The sequence below is a fragment of the Phaseolus vulgaris genome, chromosome 1, assembly GCF_051622355.1.
Source record: "Phaseolus vulgaris cultivar YP4 chromosome 1, ASM5162235v1, whole genome shotgun sequence".
NCBI classification, from domain to species: Eukaryota; Viridiplantae; Streptophyta; class Magnoliopsida; order Fabales; family Fabaceae; genus Phaseolus; species Phaseolus vulgaris.
In genome coordinates, this window is record NC_143498.1 from 49,904,096 (window position 1) to 49,922,042 (window position 17,947).

Sequence of the window (17,947 nt, forward strand, 5' to 3'; positions counted from 1 at the left end):
ACCGAGAGCTTGGACAGGATGTCGGCCCTTTTGTTGTCCTCCCTCGGTATGTGTTGCAAGGGTGCTTTGCTGAAGCGGGCGATACTGTTTTTGGCCGCGTGGTAGTATCGCTGTAGCAAAGGTTCTTTAACCTCGAAGTCTCCATTGATTTGGCCGACCATCACCTGGGAGTCGCTTTTGCATGTAACCTCGCGTGCTCCCATGTCGTAGGCTAGGTTTAACCCGGCCAGCAAGGCCTCGTACTCGGCCTGGTTGTTGGTCGCCCGAAATCCGAACTGGAGGGCTTGTTCCAGGAGGAGGTCGCCCGGCCTTTCCAGGACAACTCCCGCTCCACACGCTGTTTTGTTAAAGGAGCCGTCCACGTAGAGAGTCCAACCGACCGAGAGGGTGGGCAGTGGTGTTAGCTCGATCGAGAAGTCGGCCAAGCATTGAGACTTGATGGCGCCCCTCGGCTCATAACGTATGTCGAACTCGGAGAGTTCGACCGACCATCCTATCATCTTCCCTGCAAGGTCCGGTTTAGATAAAATTTTAAAAATAGGGTAGTCGGTTCTTACAGTTATGGAGTGATTTTGGAAGTAGGGGCGCATCCGTCTTGCCGCGAGGACGAGTGCGAGAGCCACCTTCTCAATCATTTGATATCGGGTCTCGGCCGAGTGGAGGGTTCGGCTCACAAAGTATATGGATCGCTCCTCGCCCTCGGCTTCCTGCACTAGGGCAGCGCTGACTGCTTCTTCCGAGACTCCTAGATATACCAGGATTGGGATGTCGGGTCTCAGCTTCTGGATGACGGCCGGGGATGTGAGGAACTCCTTAAATTTTTTGAAGATTTCCTCGCATTGGTCGTCCCAGATGAATTTTTTGCCTTTTCGGAGCAACTGAACGATCGGCCTCGTCCTCTCGGCCAGGCGGGGGACGAACCGAGAGAGGGCGGTCAGCCGCCCAAGGAGTTGTTGTCCCTCCTTCACGGTGTTCGGGCTTCTCATGCTGAGTATGGCCTGACATTTGTCGGGGTTGGCCTCTATCCCTCGGTGGGTGAGCATAAAACCTAGGAACTTTCCTCCCTCTACCCCGAAAGTACATTTTTCGGGGTTGAGTTTCATGTTGACTCCCCTTAGAGTCTTGAAGACCTCGTCCAGATCCTTCAGATGTTGTTCGAACGAGTCGAACTTCACGACTATGTCGTCCACATAGACTTCTACCGCCCGGCCTATCAGACCCTTGAAAATTTTGTCCATGAGACGCTGGTAGGTCACCCCGGCGTTCTTGAGGCCGAACGGCATGACCTCGTAGTAGTAGTTGGCATCGGTTGTCATGAAGGCCGTCTTCTCCTTGTCCCGCGGGTGCATGCTTATCTGGTTATAGCCAGAGTAAGCGTCCAGGAAGCTCATAATTTTGTGGCCGGCCGCCCCATCCACCAGTCGGTCAATGTTCGGGAGGGGGTAGGTGTCCTTCGGGCATGCGCTGTTGATGTTTCTGTAGTCGACGCACATCATCCAGTTACCGTTAGGCTTGGTAACCATGACGACGTTGGCCAGCCATGTCGTGTATCGGGCCTCCCTTATGAATCCGGCCGACAGGAGCTTGCCGGCCTCCTCCTTCACTGCGAGTCGTTTTTCGTCGCCCAAGTCCTTCTTCTTTTGGGAGATCGGACGGGCTTCCTTAAATATGGACAGCCGATGGGTGATGACATCCGGACTTACTCCCGGCATGTCGGTCGGCGTCCATGCGAACATGTCGACATTCTTTTTTAGCGCGGCGTGCATGACCTCGGCCTCGGCCGCCGCCAAGGCTGTCCCTACAGCCGTGCTGTGCTCTTCGTCGAGGAGGGGGACTCTCCTCAGCTCCTCTCTTGCCTCTAGCCTGTCCTCGGTTGTCCGGGGATCAAGGTCTACTAGTGCCACGGTTGGGTGGGTCTCCCTAGGCCGGTCCTTCCTGGGGGAGCGGTCCTTTCGGGAGGACTTTCTCGCCCGAAGGGGAGAGGTGTCTGTCCTTAGAGGCTCCACCCGGAGGCTCTCGGCGTAGCACTCCCGTGCTTCTTTCTGGTCCACGTGGACCGTGAGAATGTCTCCTGTCTTCGAAGGGAATTTCATTGCGAGATGAGGGGTTGATACCATGGCCATCAGCCGGTTGATGGATGGTCGGCCGAGGAGGATGTTGTAGGAGGTGTTGGCGTCGATGACCAGGTACCGGATTTTGATAGTCCTGGTGTTCTTCCCCTCTCCGAAGGTGGTGTACAAGTCGATATACCCCTTGGTACCCACCCTTTCGCCCGAGAATCCTACCACGTGGTCGTCGTATGGCATCATCTCGGCCTCGGTCATTCTCATGGCCTTGAAAGTTTTCCAGTAGAGGATATCTACCGAACTTCCTTGGTCTACGAGGGTCTTCCTTATGGTGAATCGATCTATGTCGACCGCTATCACCATCGGGTCGTCCTGCTGGCGGTAGTCTACGCCCTTGAAGTCATCGTCCGTGAATGTGATGGGTGGCATTCTCGGTCGGAACGCCACAGCGTTTACCTGATGTACTGCCCGGAGCTTCTTTCGGGCGTTGTTCGTGCTTCCTCCCCCGGCGAAGCCGCCGACTATAGTGTTGATAACCTCTCGGTTACCTCTCCTATCGGCCTCCCTGGGGGGATCGTCTCTTCGAGGGGGATCGGCCCTTGCGGGTTGTCGGTCGCCTCTGTTGTTTTGGTTTTCTCGGCCGCGCTGAGGTGACCTCGTCCACCTGGGAGGATCCGCCCGGCCTGGTGGGTCCCGGCCATTCCTGACGAACCGGCGGAGATGTCCAGCCTGGATAAGTTCCTCTATCTTGTCCTTAAGGGCTTGACACTCGTCGGTTGAGTGTCCGGTGTTCTGGTGGTACCGACACTGCTTCCTCCGGTCGGCGTTATTTGGGCTGGCCACCTTCCTTGGGGGAGGGATCAGCTCAGCGGTAAGGGCTTCGTCCAGAATCCTTCCCCGCTCGGCCGTTAGGGGTGTATACCTCGAGAAACGGATCGGTCGGTCTCGGTTTTCCCGGCGCCGGTCCGTTCTCTGTATCGGCCGCGTCTGTCGGTCTTTTTCTTCCTTCCTCTCTCCGCCGGCCTCGGCACGGGCCTGGTTGCGGAACTCTCTTAGTTCCTCCAGCTGCATGTACTTAGCGGCTCTCTTTCTCAGCTCGTCCAGGCTGTCGGCCGGCTGCATGCATAGGTTGTCGGCAAAGGGCCCCGGGCGCAAGGCTGTCAGCATGTGGTGCATGGCGACATCCGGACTCAGATTTCGGATGTTCATCGCCACTTTACTGAACCTATCCACGAAGGCTCTCAGCGACTCTCCCTTCTCATGGCGGATGCCTACCAGGGCGATTGAGGTCAGATGGTGCGGCCGGCTGGTCGCGAACTGTGTTTCGAACTTTGCGACGAGCGTGGCAAAGCTATCTATGGAGTTGGGTGAGAGCTTGGTGAACCAACTAAGGGCTGCACCCTTCAAGGATGTGGGGAACACTCGGCACAAGACGGCGTCGTCCGAGGTGTAGAGACTCATATGGGTGGTGTAGGCGTCCATATGCTCGTCCGGGTCGGTCGACCCGTCGTATCGGTCTCGGTTGAAACCCTTCCACTTCTCAGGAAGTGGGACTTCGATGATGTTGTTTGTAAAGGGGTGACGGCGGTTCGGGTCGGCCGTCAGGGTCGGCCGGGTGGATCTGATTAGGCACGACTCGTCGCCCGTTTTAGTCTCGCGGGGAGGGGGTCGGCCTCTCGTCCCCTCGGCCACATCCGGGTTGGGGGGAGAGGTGTAGGACTTGCTGACCACGTTCGTCGGTATGACAGAGGGTCCTCCCTCCCCCAGCTTCTTTCTCATATATTCGTTCTCCCTGCGGAGAACTTGCAGCTCTTGCTCATTTTTCTGAGCGGCCTCCTCGGCCTTTCTTCGCATCTCGGCCATCTCCCTCTGGAGAGACAACAGCAGCATTGTTTGGTCGGCTTCAGTCATTCTTTCCATGCTTCTTGTCGAAACCATCTACTTTTTTCCTTCAGCTAGTTTCCCTCGGCCCCACGGTGGGTGCCAATTGTTCCTGCTAGGGAGATGGAACCTAGAGAACTATTGAAGTCTTCTTCTTCTTCCTTCGGTCGGGCAGGTGACTGGGTGATGAACTGGGATTCTTCTCGTCCTCCTGCTTATCCTTCGGCACTCGGGACTCGGTCGTCGGGTGAACACCGGATGGTGGGGGTACCTGCGAAGGCACTCCGACGCTCAAGTCAGTAAAGCGGGTGGTTAGCTCTCAGGTAGGTGAACAGTAATAATGACATACCTTACTCCTTGGAATGCGTGCTATTTATATTATTCTAATGGGCCTACCTTGTTGGGCCCGTTTATCGAGGTGGATACCGCTTAGGGTTGCATTACCTAATTCTTGATGATGGATTAGCTTTACTGATCTCGGTTTGAGCGTTAATTGTAATGGGGTTCGGCCATCGGCCAAATTCTCACGGTGAGGGTAGGCCATCGGCCAAATAAATGTGGTCTTCGACCGTCTCAGTTAAGTCTCCGAAGGTCTTGGTCACTCGTCAGTCGGCCAAGTATGCAAAGGTCTCAGCCACTCGTCTGTCGGCCAAGTATACAAGGGTCTCAGCCACTCGTCTGTCAGCCAAGTATACAAAGGTCTCAGCCACTCGTCTGTCGACCAAGTATACAAAGGTCTCGGCCATTCGTCTGTTGGCCAAGTATACAAAGGTCTCGGCCACTAGTCTGTCAGCCAAGTATATAAAGGTCCCGGCCATTCGTCTGTCGGCTAACTGTACAAAGGTCTCTGAAGATCTTGGCTTCTCGGTCTCTCGGTCAGGGTTGACTGGGCGTCGGGCAAGCAGGTGGGTCCCGGCCTCGCCCAGTACCGGTACATATGATAATAATTTATTGTTTCATAAGTTTATAAGTAAAGATTTATTAGGAGACCATTTTATTCATAATTGTTTTTTATGACAATGAGAGTTGGATTATATATATACCATCATCCTTGAATTATACTTATTCTGGCCGTACATTATTAGTTTTTAATGTTTTAGTCTATATTATTGGTTTTTAAATATATTGCTAAAGCAAAAAAAAGTTAGCTTAAATATAAACACAAAGATTGGTGAATCCTAAGAAAAGGTTAACAGCAAATTCCGGGTTACTTTATGCCTTAATTTCCCTTTGTTTTCTCCTCAATTCTCCTGCGGATTAACATTTTATCCCTCTTTTTTATTTTCATTTATATGGTATATGGACACCTAGGATTCACTCCAGAAAGTAACAAGTAGGTCCCAGTCATCAAGTGTGGCACTGACTATTGCAACCCACCACCATTTCTCTTACACCCTTTTTATTTGGATGATGCTATACTTTTTCAAATACTTTACTTACAAATCAAATAAAAATTAGGTGTACTTATCTTCTCATCAAGAATCATTATTCTTTTTTATGTTGTTCTATGCATCAATCATGCACTTTCACAGATTCTCCTGGAACAGTTTTCTCTTTCTCATCAACATATATTTATTACACAGTTCATCACAAGGCAAACTATTTTTTCCACCATCATTTATGGCTCCCTTTTGGTCAATCTGGGCAACGTTGGTGGCCATGTTGGCATGTAATCGTTCATTAGCCTTGGCTTCTCCTAGTTCCCAACAACAAAGTGTGCAAGTTTCCACCATCTCAGCAGCACCAGCAAGTGATCCTCTTGTTTCTCCTACTCAATCACCAGAAACTGAGCCACTTTTTCCCACCCCAGTTGCAGGTGGAGTTTCTCATTCTCCATCATATTCCTCACTGCCCACAATTCCTTCAAACCGAAGCCCTCCCAACCCAGATGTCTTGGGCACTCCAGGCACTGTATTGAATCTTTTGCCATCTGAGGCTCCTGCTTTCCAGAATACATATCAGCCCTTATACTCAATGTCATGTTTCATTTTACCTGTAATTTACATAATGTGGCTTCATGTCTTGTTAATACATTGATGTTGGTGTTTCTATTTGTGTAGTTGTGTTCTTACAATCATACTATTTCAACATTTACGATTAGGTTGTGGTTGATCACGGTTGGCATAATATCTCAAACAGTAAAGACCATTCATATTCTACAAGTGATTGTTTTAAATACTCAAAAAGACAACTTTATCTTCCATACTGTCTTAACAAACAAAGAGAACTTTCGTAACAGAGAATAAAAGCTGGGAAATTTTCCCATCACAGATTTAGAGAAACATAGAGAATTGCTTCCTTTGCCTTCACCAACCTATATTAACTTTGATGGTGCTTTTGCCTAGGACCACTATTTACACTGATGGTGCTTAGGACCATAAATCACTGATTGGAGAAAGGGAGAAGAGTGCAAAAGACAGACGGGGAATTCGGGTGGACTGCATATATAAAGGAATAGAAATACATATTTGTAACGATTGAAATGAATACAAGTCGCTATAGAAAAGATGCGTACATAAAAGAATATAATGAATATGACTAAGCACTCATACTAGGGGTCTAAGATCAAGGAACAAAATGTAAGATTTTTGGGTAATAAGTTCCTAACATAAATATACATAATACATCTTCATAAGATTGTAGAACATGATTAGTTATTCGCTAAACTTTGTAAACCACATCTAGAGAGCTCAACGCTGGGCTGATTCCTAGGTGCACCATTGAACAACTTCACCGAAAATGCTCCCACAAGTTTGTTGATCTCACCAAATGGTTTCTTCAATTTCTTGGTAGACTCCTTAGCAATGAAGTCTCTCATCTTCACATTCTCCTGCTTCAGCACATCTATTGCTAAACTCAACTGTCTTATCACCTCTATCTTCTCTTCATCCTTCTGTTTGAGTTGTTTCTTCTGTCCCTCATTCTCATCTCTAAGCCTTCCTATTTCTTCCCTCAACATCGTCACTTCTTCACAAATGGTGTTCTTCTCCTTGATTTGATCCCTATGAGCATTGTTCTCTTCATTGAGTCTCCTGACTTCATCCTTCAGCTTCATCAACTCATCATCACTCACAGCCACTGACAAAGCTTTCTCCTTTTCTGTGCAGCTGTTAACAAACTTGGTTCCCTCTTCTTCCTCTTCCTCTTCCTCCTGCTTAGGATCATCTACTTCAGATTCCTCAGACTCGTACACATCACAATGCTCAGAATAGGTGTCGTATCCATTATCTGAAAAACACATCAACTTCTCTATCTGATACTTGGCTGAAGCAAAAGGTGACCCCACAGTAACCAGGTGTCCAATTCCAGTGGTATCAGGTTTGACTTGATCATAGCGTTCAGCTAGGGAGCGGTGTGTCCTGTAGAAATCCTCAACCATGCTCACAAGCTCTGGTCGCTTCTTGTAATACATCTCTGCACGTTTGGCAAAGGAATCTGCATCTTCTTCAATTAGCTTTAGCATTGCCCTTGTCTTCTCATTAAGCTCTGCAACAGATAATCACATAAATTTATTGCATATTTAGGATCAACTTGTTTTGGTGAACTCATCACTCTGTTTTTACATTTTCCAAACATAGCTTCTAAACAAGGAAATATTGACCAATGTTGTTAGTTACGAAATTAAAAGTGAAAAGACATTGTAAAAACAAAAGAGTTCGACAAACTTTTCGAAGACACAATACTTTTAATTTAAGATTATAAAATTAACTGAGAATGAGAAGTCTCGCAAAACAGAACAAAATTTTCAAATCAAAGTCTCGCAACAATCGCTGATTGCCAGTAACAGCGAAGCAATTAGGGTTTGGAGTACCAATATTTTCAAAAATTGAAACCTATACAGTAAGACAGGACCCACATAAATGAGTTAACTTGACTTTATGAACAACATTGGAGATGCTCTTAATTATTAGAGAGGTGCTAGCAAATCCAAAAGAAGAATGTGCACAAAAAGGTTCCGTGGGTAACTCCAACGGCTAAATCCACAGGACAAAAAGGTAGAGAAGATAAAGAAGTTGAAAAGTAATACTCAGATAATAAGGGTGCCCCCATAACCCTTTTATGCTTTTGTGCTATGTTCCACTTTTTCTATTACCACTGTAACTTATCACTTGCAACACAAAAAAAGAATGTAACAAATTGATAATGATATTCATACCAGAGAGCGTGGATTGAAGCCATGGGGATCGATTAGTAGTGTAGGGACTATCAAGCCACCACCACTGTGACGGTTGGATCTTCATGGTTTCAGCCATATTCTACTTCTCTTAGTTATCCCACCAAAAACCTGTGTGTGAATAAAAAAAACACAATACAACAATAAAAAAACCTGTCCCCGTAACAGAAATTGCTTGCTCAAACAAAAATATTTGTACGATATACAGATTTAAAATAGATTGTTATGTGTTGCGGTTACAGAATATAAAATCTAAGTCACTTCCCATAATCATGGGATAACAGAAAATAAAATATAAAATATTGATAAGGGAATTTGCCTGTAACTAGAAGATAATGTGAAAATTCAAAATATATTATATTCACTTGTTTGAACAAAGTTTTCCATATGCTAAAATTATCTTATCTGTAAACTAAAATGTATAAACTAATTTATAGAAAATTTCTCTTATAACTTCTTTTTAATTTTATATAATAAACTAATTTTAACCTGAAAATAATCTTATCTTATGAAAAAAAAAATCCTTCAAACATTATATCTAGAAGATCATGGAAATTCAGATGCAAGAGGTGGTTCCTTAATTTCAAAACTGCTAACATTACTAAGCTAGCTAGCATAAACTATTTTATTCACATCACAAAGATCTTTAACCTAATCTCTCTCTAGGATTAGATATCTGTTTTGTAGGATTTGAATAACCATTAATACCATCTTACAATTTAAACATATATTCAACATAACCTTAAAAGCAACTCAAAAAAATGCTACTCTGTTGTATAACGTATTTTAGTAGTATTATTGGTGAGTTGTTCAGTAGTAAACATTCAACTTTCAAAACCCAGAACTAAAATGAAACCAGAAAGAAGGCAGACAAAAAATTCGACAGAAACATGATGAAAAAATGACAAATGAGATCAAAACAGAGACAGAGAGAGGGGTACAAATACAACAACTTGTGGATATTTGAGGCTATCCCAGTAGATTAAAATGCAACAAAACATGAGAAAAGGGAGAAAAGACTCAAACTTTAGAATGCCCATTACACAAATCGATTTAGAAACGGAGAAAGAAGAAGAAAGATACCAGATTTAGGTGGTTGTTTTAAGGTGCATAATAGGTAACAGCTTCCTTCTCTTCCCTTCTCAACAGCCTCCCACTCTGAAATCTGAGTCTCTTTCTTTGACTCTGCCTTGCTCTGCAACTGTGGTGGAGTAGCCTCCACTCAAATGTAACAATGGAGGGAGTGTTGTAACATAAAGACCATGTTCTTTCTCATTTTGAATTTTTTTGTCTCACTCTGAACTCTCCACCTATCACAGTCTCCCACGTGTATCAAATGTCTGGGCCCAATCCTCGCCTTAGGCCCATTAATAAAGATGGTCTTATCATAATCAAACTTGTAATTATGAACTTATTAATCAAACTGAAATTAGTTGACTATCCATTGTTAATAATAAATTAATAATAACTCATCATTTTATTGGTGTATAATTATGAATATTAAATAATATTTAAAAATGTATGGAAGTGAGTTTGAAGATCTGGGTAGGATTAGAAAACATGATGGAGCGTGTGCAGTTACCAAATGAAAAGAAAAAAAATAAAGTTGGTGGTGCAACGGTCAGAAACTGCCATACGCTGCAAATGTTTTATTTCCTCATTATGATTCTGTTTTAATTTTAATTCCAAGTTCTGGACAAGCTTCAAGTCACATTAATGAAAGCTATTATTGTTTATGCTGATTCAAAGAAATTAGTTTCTCAATTATTTTACAGAAAGAATGTATGATAAATAAAAAAATAAATTTGCATTTTTAACTACAAATGCATATATTAATACCACAGTTACATTAATTTTTTATTTTATAGTCAGAGTAATAATAATAAGCCATAAATGTATAATGTTTTGCCAAATACATTAAATAACCTAAAATTGTTTTTTTTTAATGTAAGGCTGATCAGTCTATTATACCCACAATTCATGGTAAATGGGCACAACCAAATTTTAAATCTCTACTCAAAAGTTACTTCTCATCTCATAGTCTTTTCAAGATATAATGACATAGCTATCTTTTATTTTCAATATAATAAGTAAATAATTATTAAATTAAAAAATATCCTTGACATTTGAATATTTTATGTTAATTTTAAATAATATAATTCTTATACTTGATTTTTTTAGAGTAATTAGTCTTGCATTCCTCAAGGATTTCTAACATTGCAATGACATCATTTGTTTTCATTATATATATAAATCATTCTTTTATTTTAAAACTTCTCAGACATTCTCTTTTTAAAATTACATACCCTTCTTAAAGTTTAAAAGAATTTACAAGAAAAATATTAATTACAAATTATTTTTAAAAACAAAAATAATTAATTACTATATTCATTAAAATATATATTATTTTATAAATTAAAAAAATATATATATATATATATATAATAATTTTTATTATTAATAAAAAATTCTAAAATAATATTTAATTAGGTACCCTTTATTTTTAATGGATAAACGTAAATTATGGGAGCACCCAACACTTTTTAACCTGCACTCAACATAATTTTTAATATTCCAAAAATATCCTTTAATCTGGAAATAAAAATCTAGAATTGAAAATAATGCATTTCGAAAAAATAAATTCGGAAGAGATTTTTGTGTTTTGGATAAAAAATCCAGAAAAAGAAAATCAAAATCTCATTCCGGATAAAAAAATCCAGAACTAAAAATAATACATTCCAGAAAATTTATCCAGAAGAGATTATTGTGTTTCGGAAAAGAGGGTCCAGAATGTAATTTTATATGTACCCCATTTTTTTAAGAATATTTTCGGTTTTTCTTCTGTGATTGGGTGCAGTGATTTATGGTGCATGAAGCAATTGCCTTGTTTTAATTATATATAAAACATTATTTAATTTTAAAACTTCGCGACATTCTCTTTTTTACATTACATACACTTGTTAAAGTTAAAAAATAAAGTTAAACAATCAACATAAGAAAATTATTAATTAAAAAATTAATTTTAAAAACAAAAATTATCAATTATTATATTTATTAAAATAAATACTATTTTAGAGATTAAAAAAATTATTAATGTCTAAAATAGTTTCAATTATAAATAAATAACTTTTTAAATTAAATTTTAGCTTTTTTAAAAGGATAAACTTATTCTAAACACTCCTTCCTTCTATGAGTTCCTTTTATTCAATATTAGTTACCTTTCCAAAAAATAGATGTAATAATTATATTATCCTTTTACCATTATTTTGTTTTCACTGATGGGTAGCCGCTAACAAAATCTTTTAACAAAGTGAAATTAGTAGAAAAAAATATGTATTATTAATACACACTGAAGTAATTAAACATCATGTTTAAATTTTTTTATTTTGTAATTAGATCTGTAAAAATCTTTATATTCATTTCAATTTAATTCAAGAAAGAAAACACTATAACGCTAATTAAGATTATGTAAAGGAAAGAGAAAGCAATAATAAGATCAAAATTAATTTGAATGTGGCTTCAAAATCTTTCTAAACAACAATGCCTTCAAAGTCACTATCATTACCAAAATTCTTAAATGATAATGAAATTATAGATTTATTAAAAATAAAACATGTAGAATAACAATAGCTTCAGTAATTCACATTACATTACAAAGAGTAAAAAAGTGACTTCCAATATGGCTAAGACATAAAACCCGATAAGAAAGACAATAACACAAACCCAAAATGAACAATGGACATGGCATGGCTCGGCAAATTCGTGGGCTTTTTCTCAAAACGGAGGTGGCATACCTGGGCCCGGGCCGTGTCGGCCGAAACAATCTTGGAACAAGCAACAACAACACAAGCAGTAGAAGCTGCATTTCCAAGTCGCCATGAATTACGATTAGAATTTGAAATAAACTACAACGTACGAAATCATTATTGATTAATTAATGAACACTATCATAGCTTATCATTATTTTATGCACCATAATTTTTCTTCTGAATAATGCTACTCACCATGAAGATAAAAGGCCGCATATACCATCTGCACACCCACCAAAAAACCCACCAGGCCCAAAGAAACCAGGTCCTCCCGGCCCAGGACCCCAACCTGGTCCACCAGGCCCGGGACCCCAACCTGGTCCACCTGGCCCGGGACCCCAACCAGGTCCTCCAGGCCCAGGACCCCAACCTGGTCCACCACCAGGCCCAGGCCCCCCTGGTCCGCCAGGTCCCATTTTAAGTGGCTACCTTTTTACAGCACCAGAGTTAGGAGAGGCAGGAAGAAACAACTTCAGCACAACGATGAAGGCAACAAAAACTCAAATTTGAGACGAAACCTGTCACTCCTGCCCTGTGGTTGTGAAGACAAAGCCACAGAGGTGGTTCCTATTTAGAGGAAGTAACATTCAACAACTTTCCTTCTTGTCTAAGTGAAAGAACTGCATGCTTTAACAATCAACATGACTTTGCCAACAAATATCAAACTATAGTTCCAAACTATCAGTCAAATGTTATTCTTACCTACCTTTCAAACCTACAATTCAAACAACAACAACAAAACAATTGTCATCATTATCCATTTTATTTAGTCTTTGAAACACAAACAAGTTATTAAGAAGTTCTTAAGTTTTGTGATATTCAGTCCTACAGTTTCTCTGTCAATGAAACTATTTCCTAATCCACAGTGTTATGTTGTAAGCTTTAAATGTGAGTAGATCGTGTCCTTTTTGTCCAATGAGTATATCTATTTAATCCCTCTTACGAAGAATACATCAATTTGATTGTTTTGGAACTCGAAGCAAGACAACCAAATCAGTGACCTAAATTTTCTATCTGATGCAGAAGAGACATTGCTTGACATGACAAGTATATGCATGTTTTATTTATAAGTTTAACACAAAATCAATGATAATTTTGACTGGTTGTATAGTCCACTATTATCTTGCCACAAGCCACAATCATACTATGAATAAACACAAACCTATAACAGCAACTAAAACAAATATAAAAAATGAATTTTTTATAAAAATGTTTGTTGACACTGATAATTTTTTAACTCTAATTAACGACGGTTGTAATTTCATCATAACATTATCTCAGTTCTTCACATTCACATCAATTTAAATTCGATTTTTTTGGTGAATTTCATAAGATAACTACATCTATCCATTTTGTTACCAATAGAATCGTATATAAGAATAACTTTTAATGTTTGTCTGACCTAAATAGAAATATCTGAGTAGTTCAGTGTTCGTGAGAGTTTTACTTTCATCATAACACTATCTTCTGTCAATGGATTAGCGTATGGCTCTTAAGGCTTAACTAAAATGGCAAAAATTAAAGTCTTCGATATATTTTTCAAAGAAATAATACTTCTAATTGAAGATTATACAAACGTATTTCAAAGTTCCTCCCAATTAACTGAGAATCAGAGACGAATCGTAGGAGATGCACAACCACGAGTCAGCAATCCGAGTCGAAAAATTGGGCAAACAAAGGAAGAAAATCATAGAAAACGATAAAACAATATTCAGAGAGAACAAAAATCTAAAATGAAAAGCGTAAGCCTCAGATTAGCATTTTGACACATTCTTCATCGAAACAACAACCCGTGAAAATAAACTAACACGGTGCGCATAAATGTTGTCGCTGCTCATGCCAATAATACTTTCATCATCAGCTACTTCTCAAAATTCAATTCACTCATTCCTAATCTAAACAAAACAAAAAACTTCTGTTCCTTTTCCAATTTCACAATCCAATTCAATTAAAACAAAATAGTAAGACAACGCTTGAAATGAAGAAAAACTGCAAAAACAGAAAACAAAATTTTCAGATCCAAGTCTCGCAGCAATCGCAAGTTGCAAGTGCCAATTAGGGTTTGGTGAAACGAAGCTTACTTAGAGTGAAACAGACTCCCTTTTAAATAATACAACACAATCATTGGGCTTCTTCTCTCTCTCCGACCCATCTTTTGCAGCAGCGATTATGGGCCCTCTTATTGGACTCACGGAGGCTCAGTAGCTTTCGATCATTTATAATTTTTATTGGAGTGTTTCTTCCTGCACCTCCATAGGTTCTTCTGCCACCCCATAGAGTAGTTTTCAGATTATGTAATCCAGATCCGTATTTGAAAAAAGACTCTGTAATACGCATTTGTAATCCGAAAGTTAAAAAAAACTTTCAAATTACATAATCCAGAAACTAATTATGCATCTGAAAAAAAGGCTTCCAGATCATGTAATCCAAAAGCGAATTATGAATTTGAAAAAAGACTTTTGAATTACATAATCCGTAATATTACAGAGGGGTATTTTTGGAAATATGTAATTGTATGAAGGTGGGAGAAGAATATATGGAGTTGCAGGAAGAAACAACCTTTTTATTGTTCTCCTACGTTTTGATATATCTCTGCAGGCTGTTTCTTCCTGCACCTCCATATATCATTCTCTCACCTCCATAAATTTCCATATTTCCAAAAATACCCCTCTGTAATATTCCAGATTACGTAATCTGGAAGTCTTTTTTTAAATTCGTAATTAACTTCTGGATTACATAATCCGGAAGCCTTTTTTTAGATGCATGATTAGTTTCTGGATTATATAATCCGGAAGTCTTTTTTAGCTTTTGGATTACATAATCGGAAAGTCTTTTTTTTCAAATGCGAGTTTGGATTACATAATTCGGAAGTTACTCTATGGGGGTGGCACAAGAAGATTAAAAAGGTATTTTCACATTGTGTATGGGAGTACCAGCAGAACCTATGGAGGTGCATGAAGAAACCGTCATCTCTGCATTTAGTAACTTTTCTTGTTATAAAAAATCAGTCCCTAAACTGGGCAATGAGTTTAATTATCAAGTTTTATTATTCAATATATAAATAAGTGGTAAAACCATCATATTATACATATATTTGTAGAATTGATCACTACATATACTTTTTGTTGCTTCAAAATATCATTGTACTTATTTTACCTGGTGATTTTATGGTTCATGAAAAATTCCAATGATATTAGCAACGGATAGTTACATTTAGACAATGTGGTTTCCGATTTTTCCAGAAGTAGACTCCAATGACATGCTTTGTCACTCTCACCAATTCATTCATTCATTCAAGAGAGAGAGAGAGATTGATGGATTGGGTAGTGAAAAGGATGTGTAAGGAGGAAATAAATAAATAAAAAATAAAAAATGGTAATTAGGTGTTCCTGGACTTGGCAATGAATGTCCCACTTGAATTAAAAAAGAAGATCCATGAGAGTTGAGGAAAGGAAAGTGAAAGTTCTTGATGTCCAAAGAAAACATATCCCATCCATCATACCAACAAAGATTTATGGTGACACTTGGGGTTTCCCACTCAATATCTAGTAGTTGTTGTACTTTGAATGAACCCAAAAATAAAACAAAAACTCAAGTTGAAGCAAATCTGTGAAGGATTATTTTGGTTGTTCTAGTTAAAGCAAGCTATATTAAGAACAAAATCATGACCTAGCTAGGTCATTGAATCCGAGTCAGATAGAAACAGATTTGGCAATGTGATTCTGGAAAAAGTTGGCCTTACAAACAAGTCAATGTCGCCAAAATTGGTCCCCAACAGACAAAGGTTAATAGAGGTTGACAGTGTAGTCCTTGGATCAGTGGTCCTCTTTACCAGTGGTCCATAAAATGTCCTAAAGTAGCTTCGTTCATGAATCATCTCTAATTTAGTACTCCAACCAACTATCAAAACCCTATATTAACTAATACCAACTTACCAATTTAACAAGATTCGCAAGTGTGACACTGCATTCACCACAGATATTTATACACATAATATCAAAATCTTCTCACAAACCTTAGCCTACATAAACACTCAAGGGTTTCATGTGAAGCAATACACGAGTTAAGTTTTTAAAAAATAACTAAAAAAATAAAGTACCATGCACATTCAATCCACTCAGTGTTGGACCTTATGGACCACAGTGGCCTTCAATGAACATAAAAGCTTCACAAGACCACGATAAATGCCGCAGAAAATCCACAACCGAAGTTGATAACTCGAAGATAAAAAGTTAAATTTCTAACATGTTTCCCTTTCATGTTTTGTTTTCATTATTTCCAGCATTTTGAATTTTTGTGTGGGGGGGATGGGTTGTGATGAGGAGAGGGGAGATTTGAGAGTTGCTTAAATTTTATGTGTGGTCCCAACACATACAGTTTTCATCAATGATGTCGCCCATTAACCACTTTATGTACCACATACACTAGGAATATTCAACACCATTTCTCACTACATCTTTCAGTTCTGCAACAATATTGCTTTAAAATGGTGTTGTGGTGAAGTAAGGTAACAAAGCAGGTAAAAGTGAACAGAGTTTGGTGTAGTAGATCGTCCAAATTGTCAAAGAATGTGCAAAATTGTTGACTAGGGGGTGTCTTAAACGTGCCAGATTTAAATTTGTCATGTAGTGGACTAACTTGGAATAAGATTTTCGCCTTTTGGAAAAAGACCATCGACAGAACATGGGAACAGTGGAAGCATGGTGCTATGATATCTTAGAGAAAAAAAAAACACCAATTCTGAAAATCATAGGTTTGTTTGTCTAACGACTGAGATAAACTTGATTTGGATGCAAAACAAATTGGGTTCTTGTCAGAGTATCTAGCACTTAAGAGGAAATCACGTAATCGATCCTGAGGCAAAAAGGAAGCACAATTTCAACGTGTGATTGAAGTTGTGCATGTACATGTACATTGTTCCAACTCTAGTATATAGCCTTCGATCTTTTATCACCGTCGGTTTCTATTCACTGCACACACCAATTATTCGCGAGGTTATTTTATTCCTTTTTACTAAGTTTGAGGTGGAGTGAGCATGTTTTGGGTTAGGTATGTATGTATAAGATGTTCTCCACTTTTGACTTGCCTATAAAACTCACTTTACAGAATAAGCTTCTACGTTCACACCCCATTAGAAGTGGGTTCAATGAACACAAACAAAGAACAATCAGTACCAACTAATTTAAATTTTAAAAAATTTCAAACAGTTTTTTTGTGTGTGTTAAATTGATACTTTAACTCGTGCATTAACGCATTTTAATTTACTTTAACTCTAGAATATGCTTGGTGGTCAACAATTGTTAGCAGTAATGGTTCCTGACTTTCATCGAATAACCCTCTCCCACACCTCCATTTACGAGTTTCTTAATGAAAAACATTAAGTTTTAAATTCCTGATTTTCGTAATTTTTCTATCTTATTAATTTTTTTTTAAAGTAAAACATTATCTTTTTTTATTAAACTGACGAATTACGTTGAATAATTTTTTGAAAAATAGAGAATTAAATAGAACGTTTATTTTACTTATTTAGTAATTTCTTTTGTTAAATACTCTTTTTAAAGATTTTGTTTTCATGTTTCGTTCTCAATTGTAATTATTGGTGTAAAAGTTGAATTGGATCATTATCTTGAATTAGAAATCAAATTTATCGTATTTACAAATCTCATAACTCTCAAATTTAGTAAAAATTAATTGAACCAATTTAAAACTTGTTGCTAAACAAGGATAGTATAACATTTGTTAAACAATCACCATGTAATATATAGTAGAAGATGAAGATTGTCTAACACACTAGAGGATACCGTTTAATAATATATTAGACGAATACTATCTAACATATATTAAATAAGAATCGTCTAATTTATAGTAAACGAGAGTAAAAGAGTGTCTAATTCATGCTAAATGATAATCGTCTAACATATATTAAACAAGGATCGATTAGTGTATAATAAATGATATTATGTTATAGTCGTTTCTTTTTGTTTATGTTATTTTGAGATTTTCAAGACCTATAAACA

General features: G+C 39.0%; 3 protein-coding genes and 1 long non-coding RNA gene across 4 annotated transcripts; 1 reads left to right on the plus strand and 3 right to left on the minus strand.

Annotated features, from left to right (window-relative positions):
* Positions 1–1,351: 1,351 nt before the first annotated feature.
* LOC150029679 (uncharacterized) lies at positions 1,352–3,548 on the minus strand. The gene is made up of 2 exons (XM_090296884.1): positions 1,492–3,548; positions 1,352–1,355 (listed from the first exon to the last, which is right to left on the minus strand). Exons 1-2 carry the CDS (start codon positions 3,546–3,548, stop codon positions 1,352–1,354), a joined length of 2,061 nt encoding a protein of 686 aa, XP_090153010.1.
* A 1,853-nt stretch (positions 3,549–5,401) lies between these two features.
* LOC137816087 (uncharacterized) lies at positions 5,402–6,002 on the plus strand. Its single transcript, XM_068619182.2, has one exon. It carries the CDS (start codon positions 5,445–5,447, stop codon positions 5,982–5,984), a length of 540 nt encoding a protein of 179 aa, XP_068475283.2. The 5' UTR covers positions 5,402–5,444; the 3' UTR covers positions 5,985–6,002.
* A 364-nt stretch (positions 6,003–6,366) lies between these two features.
* Positions 6,367–9,431, minus strand: NET3B (Kinase interacting (KIP1-like) family protein). The gene is made up of 3 exons (XM_068617567.1): positions 9,205–9,431; positions 8,104–8,232; positions 6,367–7,433 (listed from the first exon to the last, which is right to left on the minus strand). Exons 2-3 carry the CDS (start codon positions 8,198–8,200, stop codon positions 6,598–6,600), a joined length of 933 nt encoding a protein of 310 aa, XP_068473668.1. The 5' UTR covers positions 8,201–8,232; positions 9,205–9,431; the 3' UTR covers positions 6,367–6,597.
* A 2,268-nt stretch (positions 9,432–11,699) lies between these two features.
* LOC137814697 (uncharacterized) lies at positions 11,700–14,009 on the minus strand. Its single transcript, XR_011081671.1, has 2 exons — positions 12,126–14,009; positions 11,700–11,980 (listed from the first exon to the last, which is right to left on the minus strand). It is a non-coding gene; the product is annotated as an uncharacterized LOC137814697 (long non-coding RNA).
* Between the last annotated feature and the right edge of the window lie 3,938 nt (positions 14,010–17,947).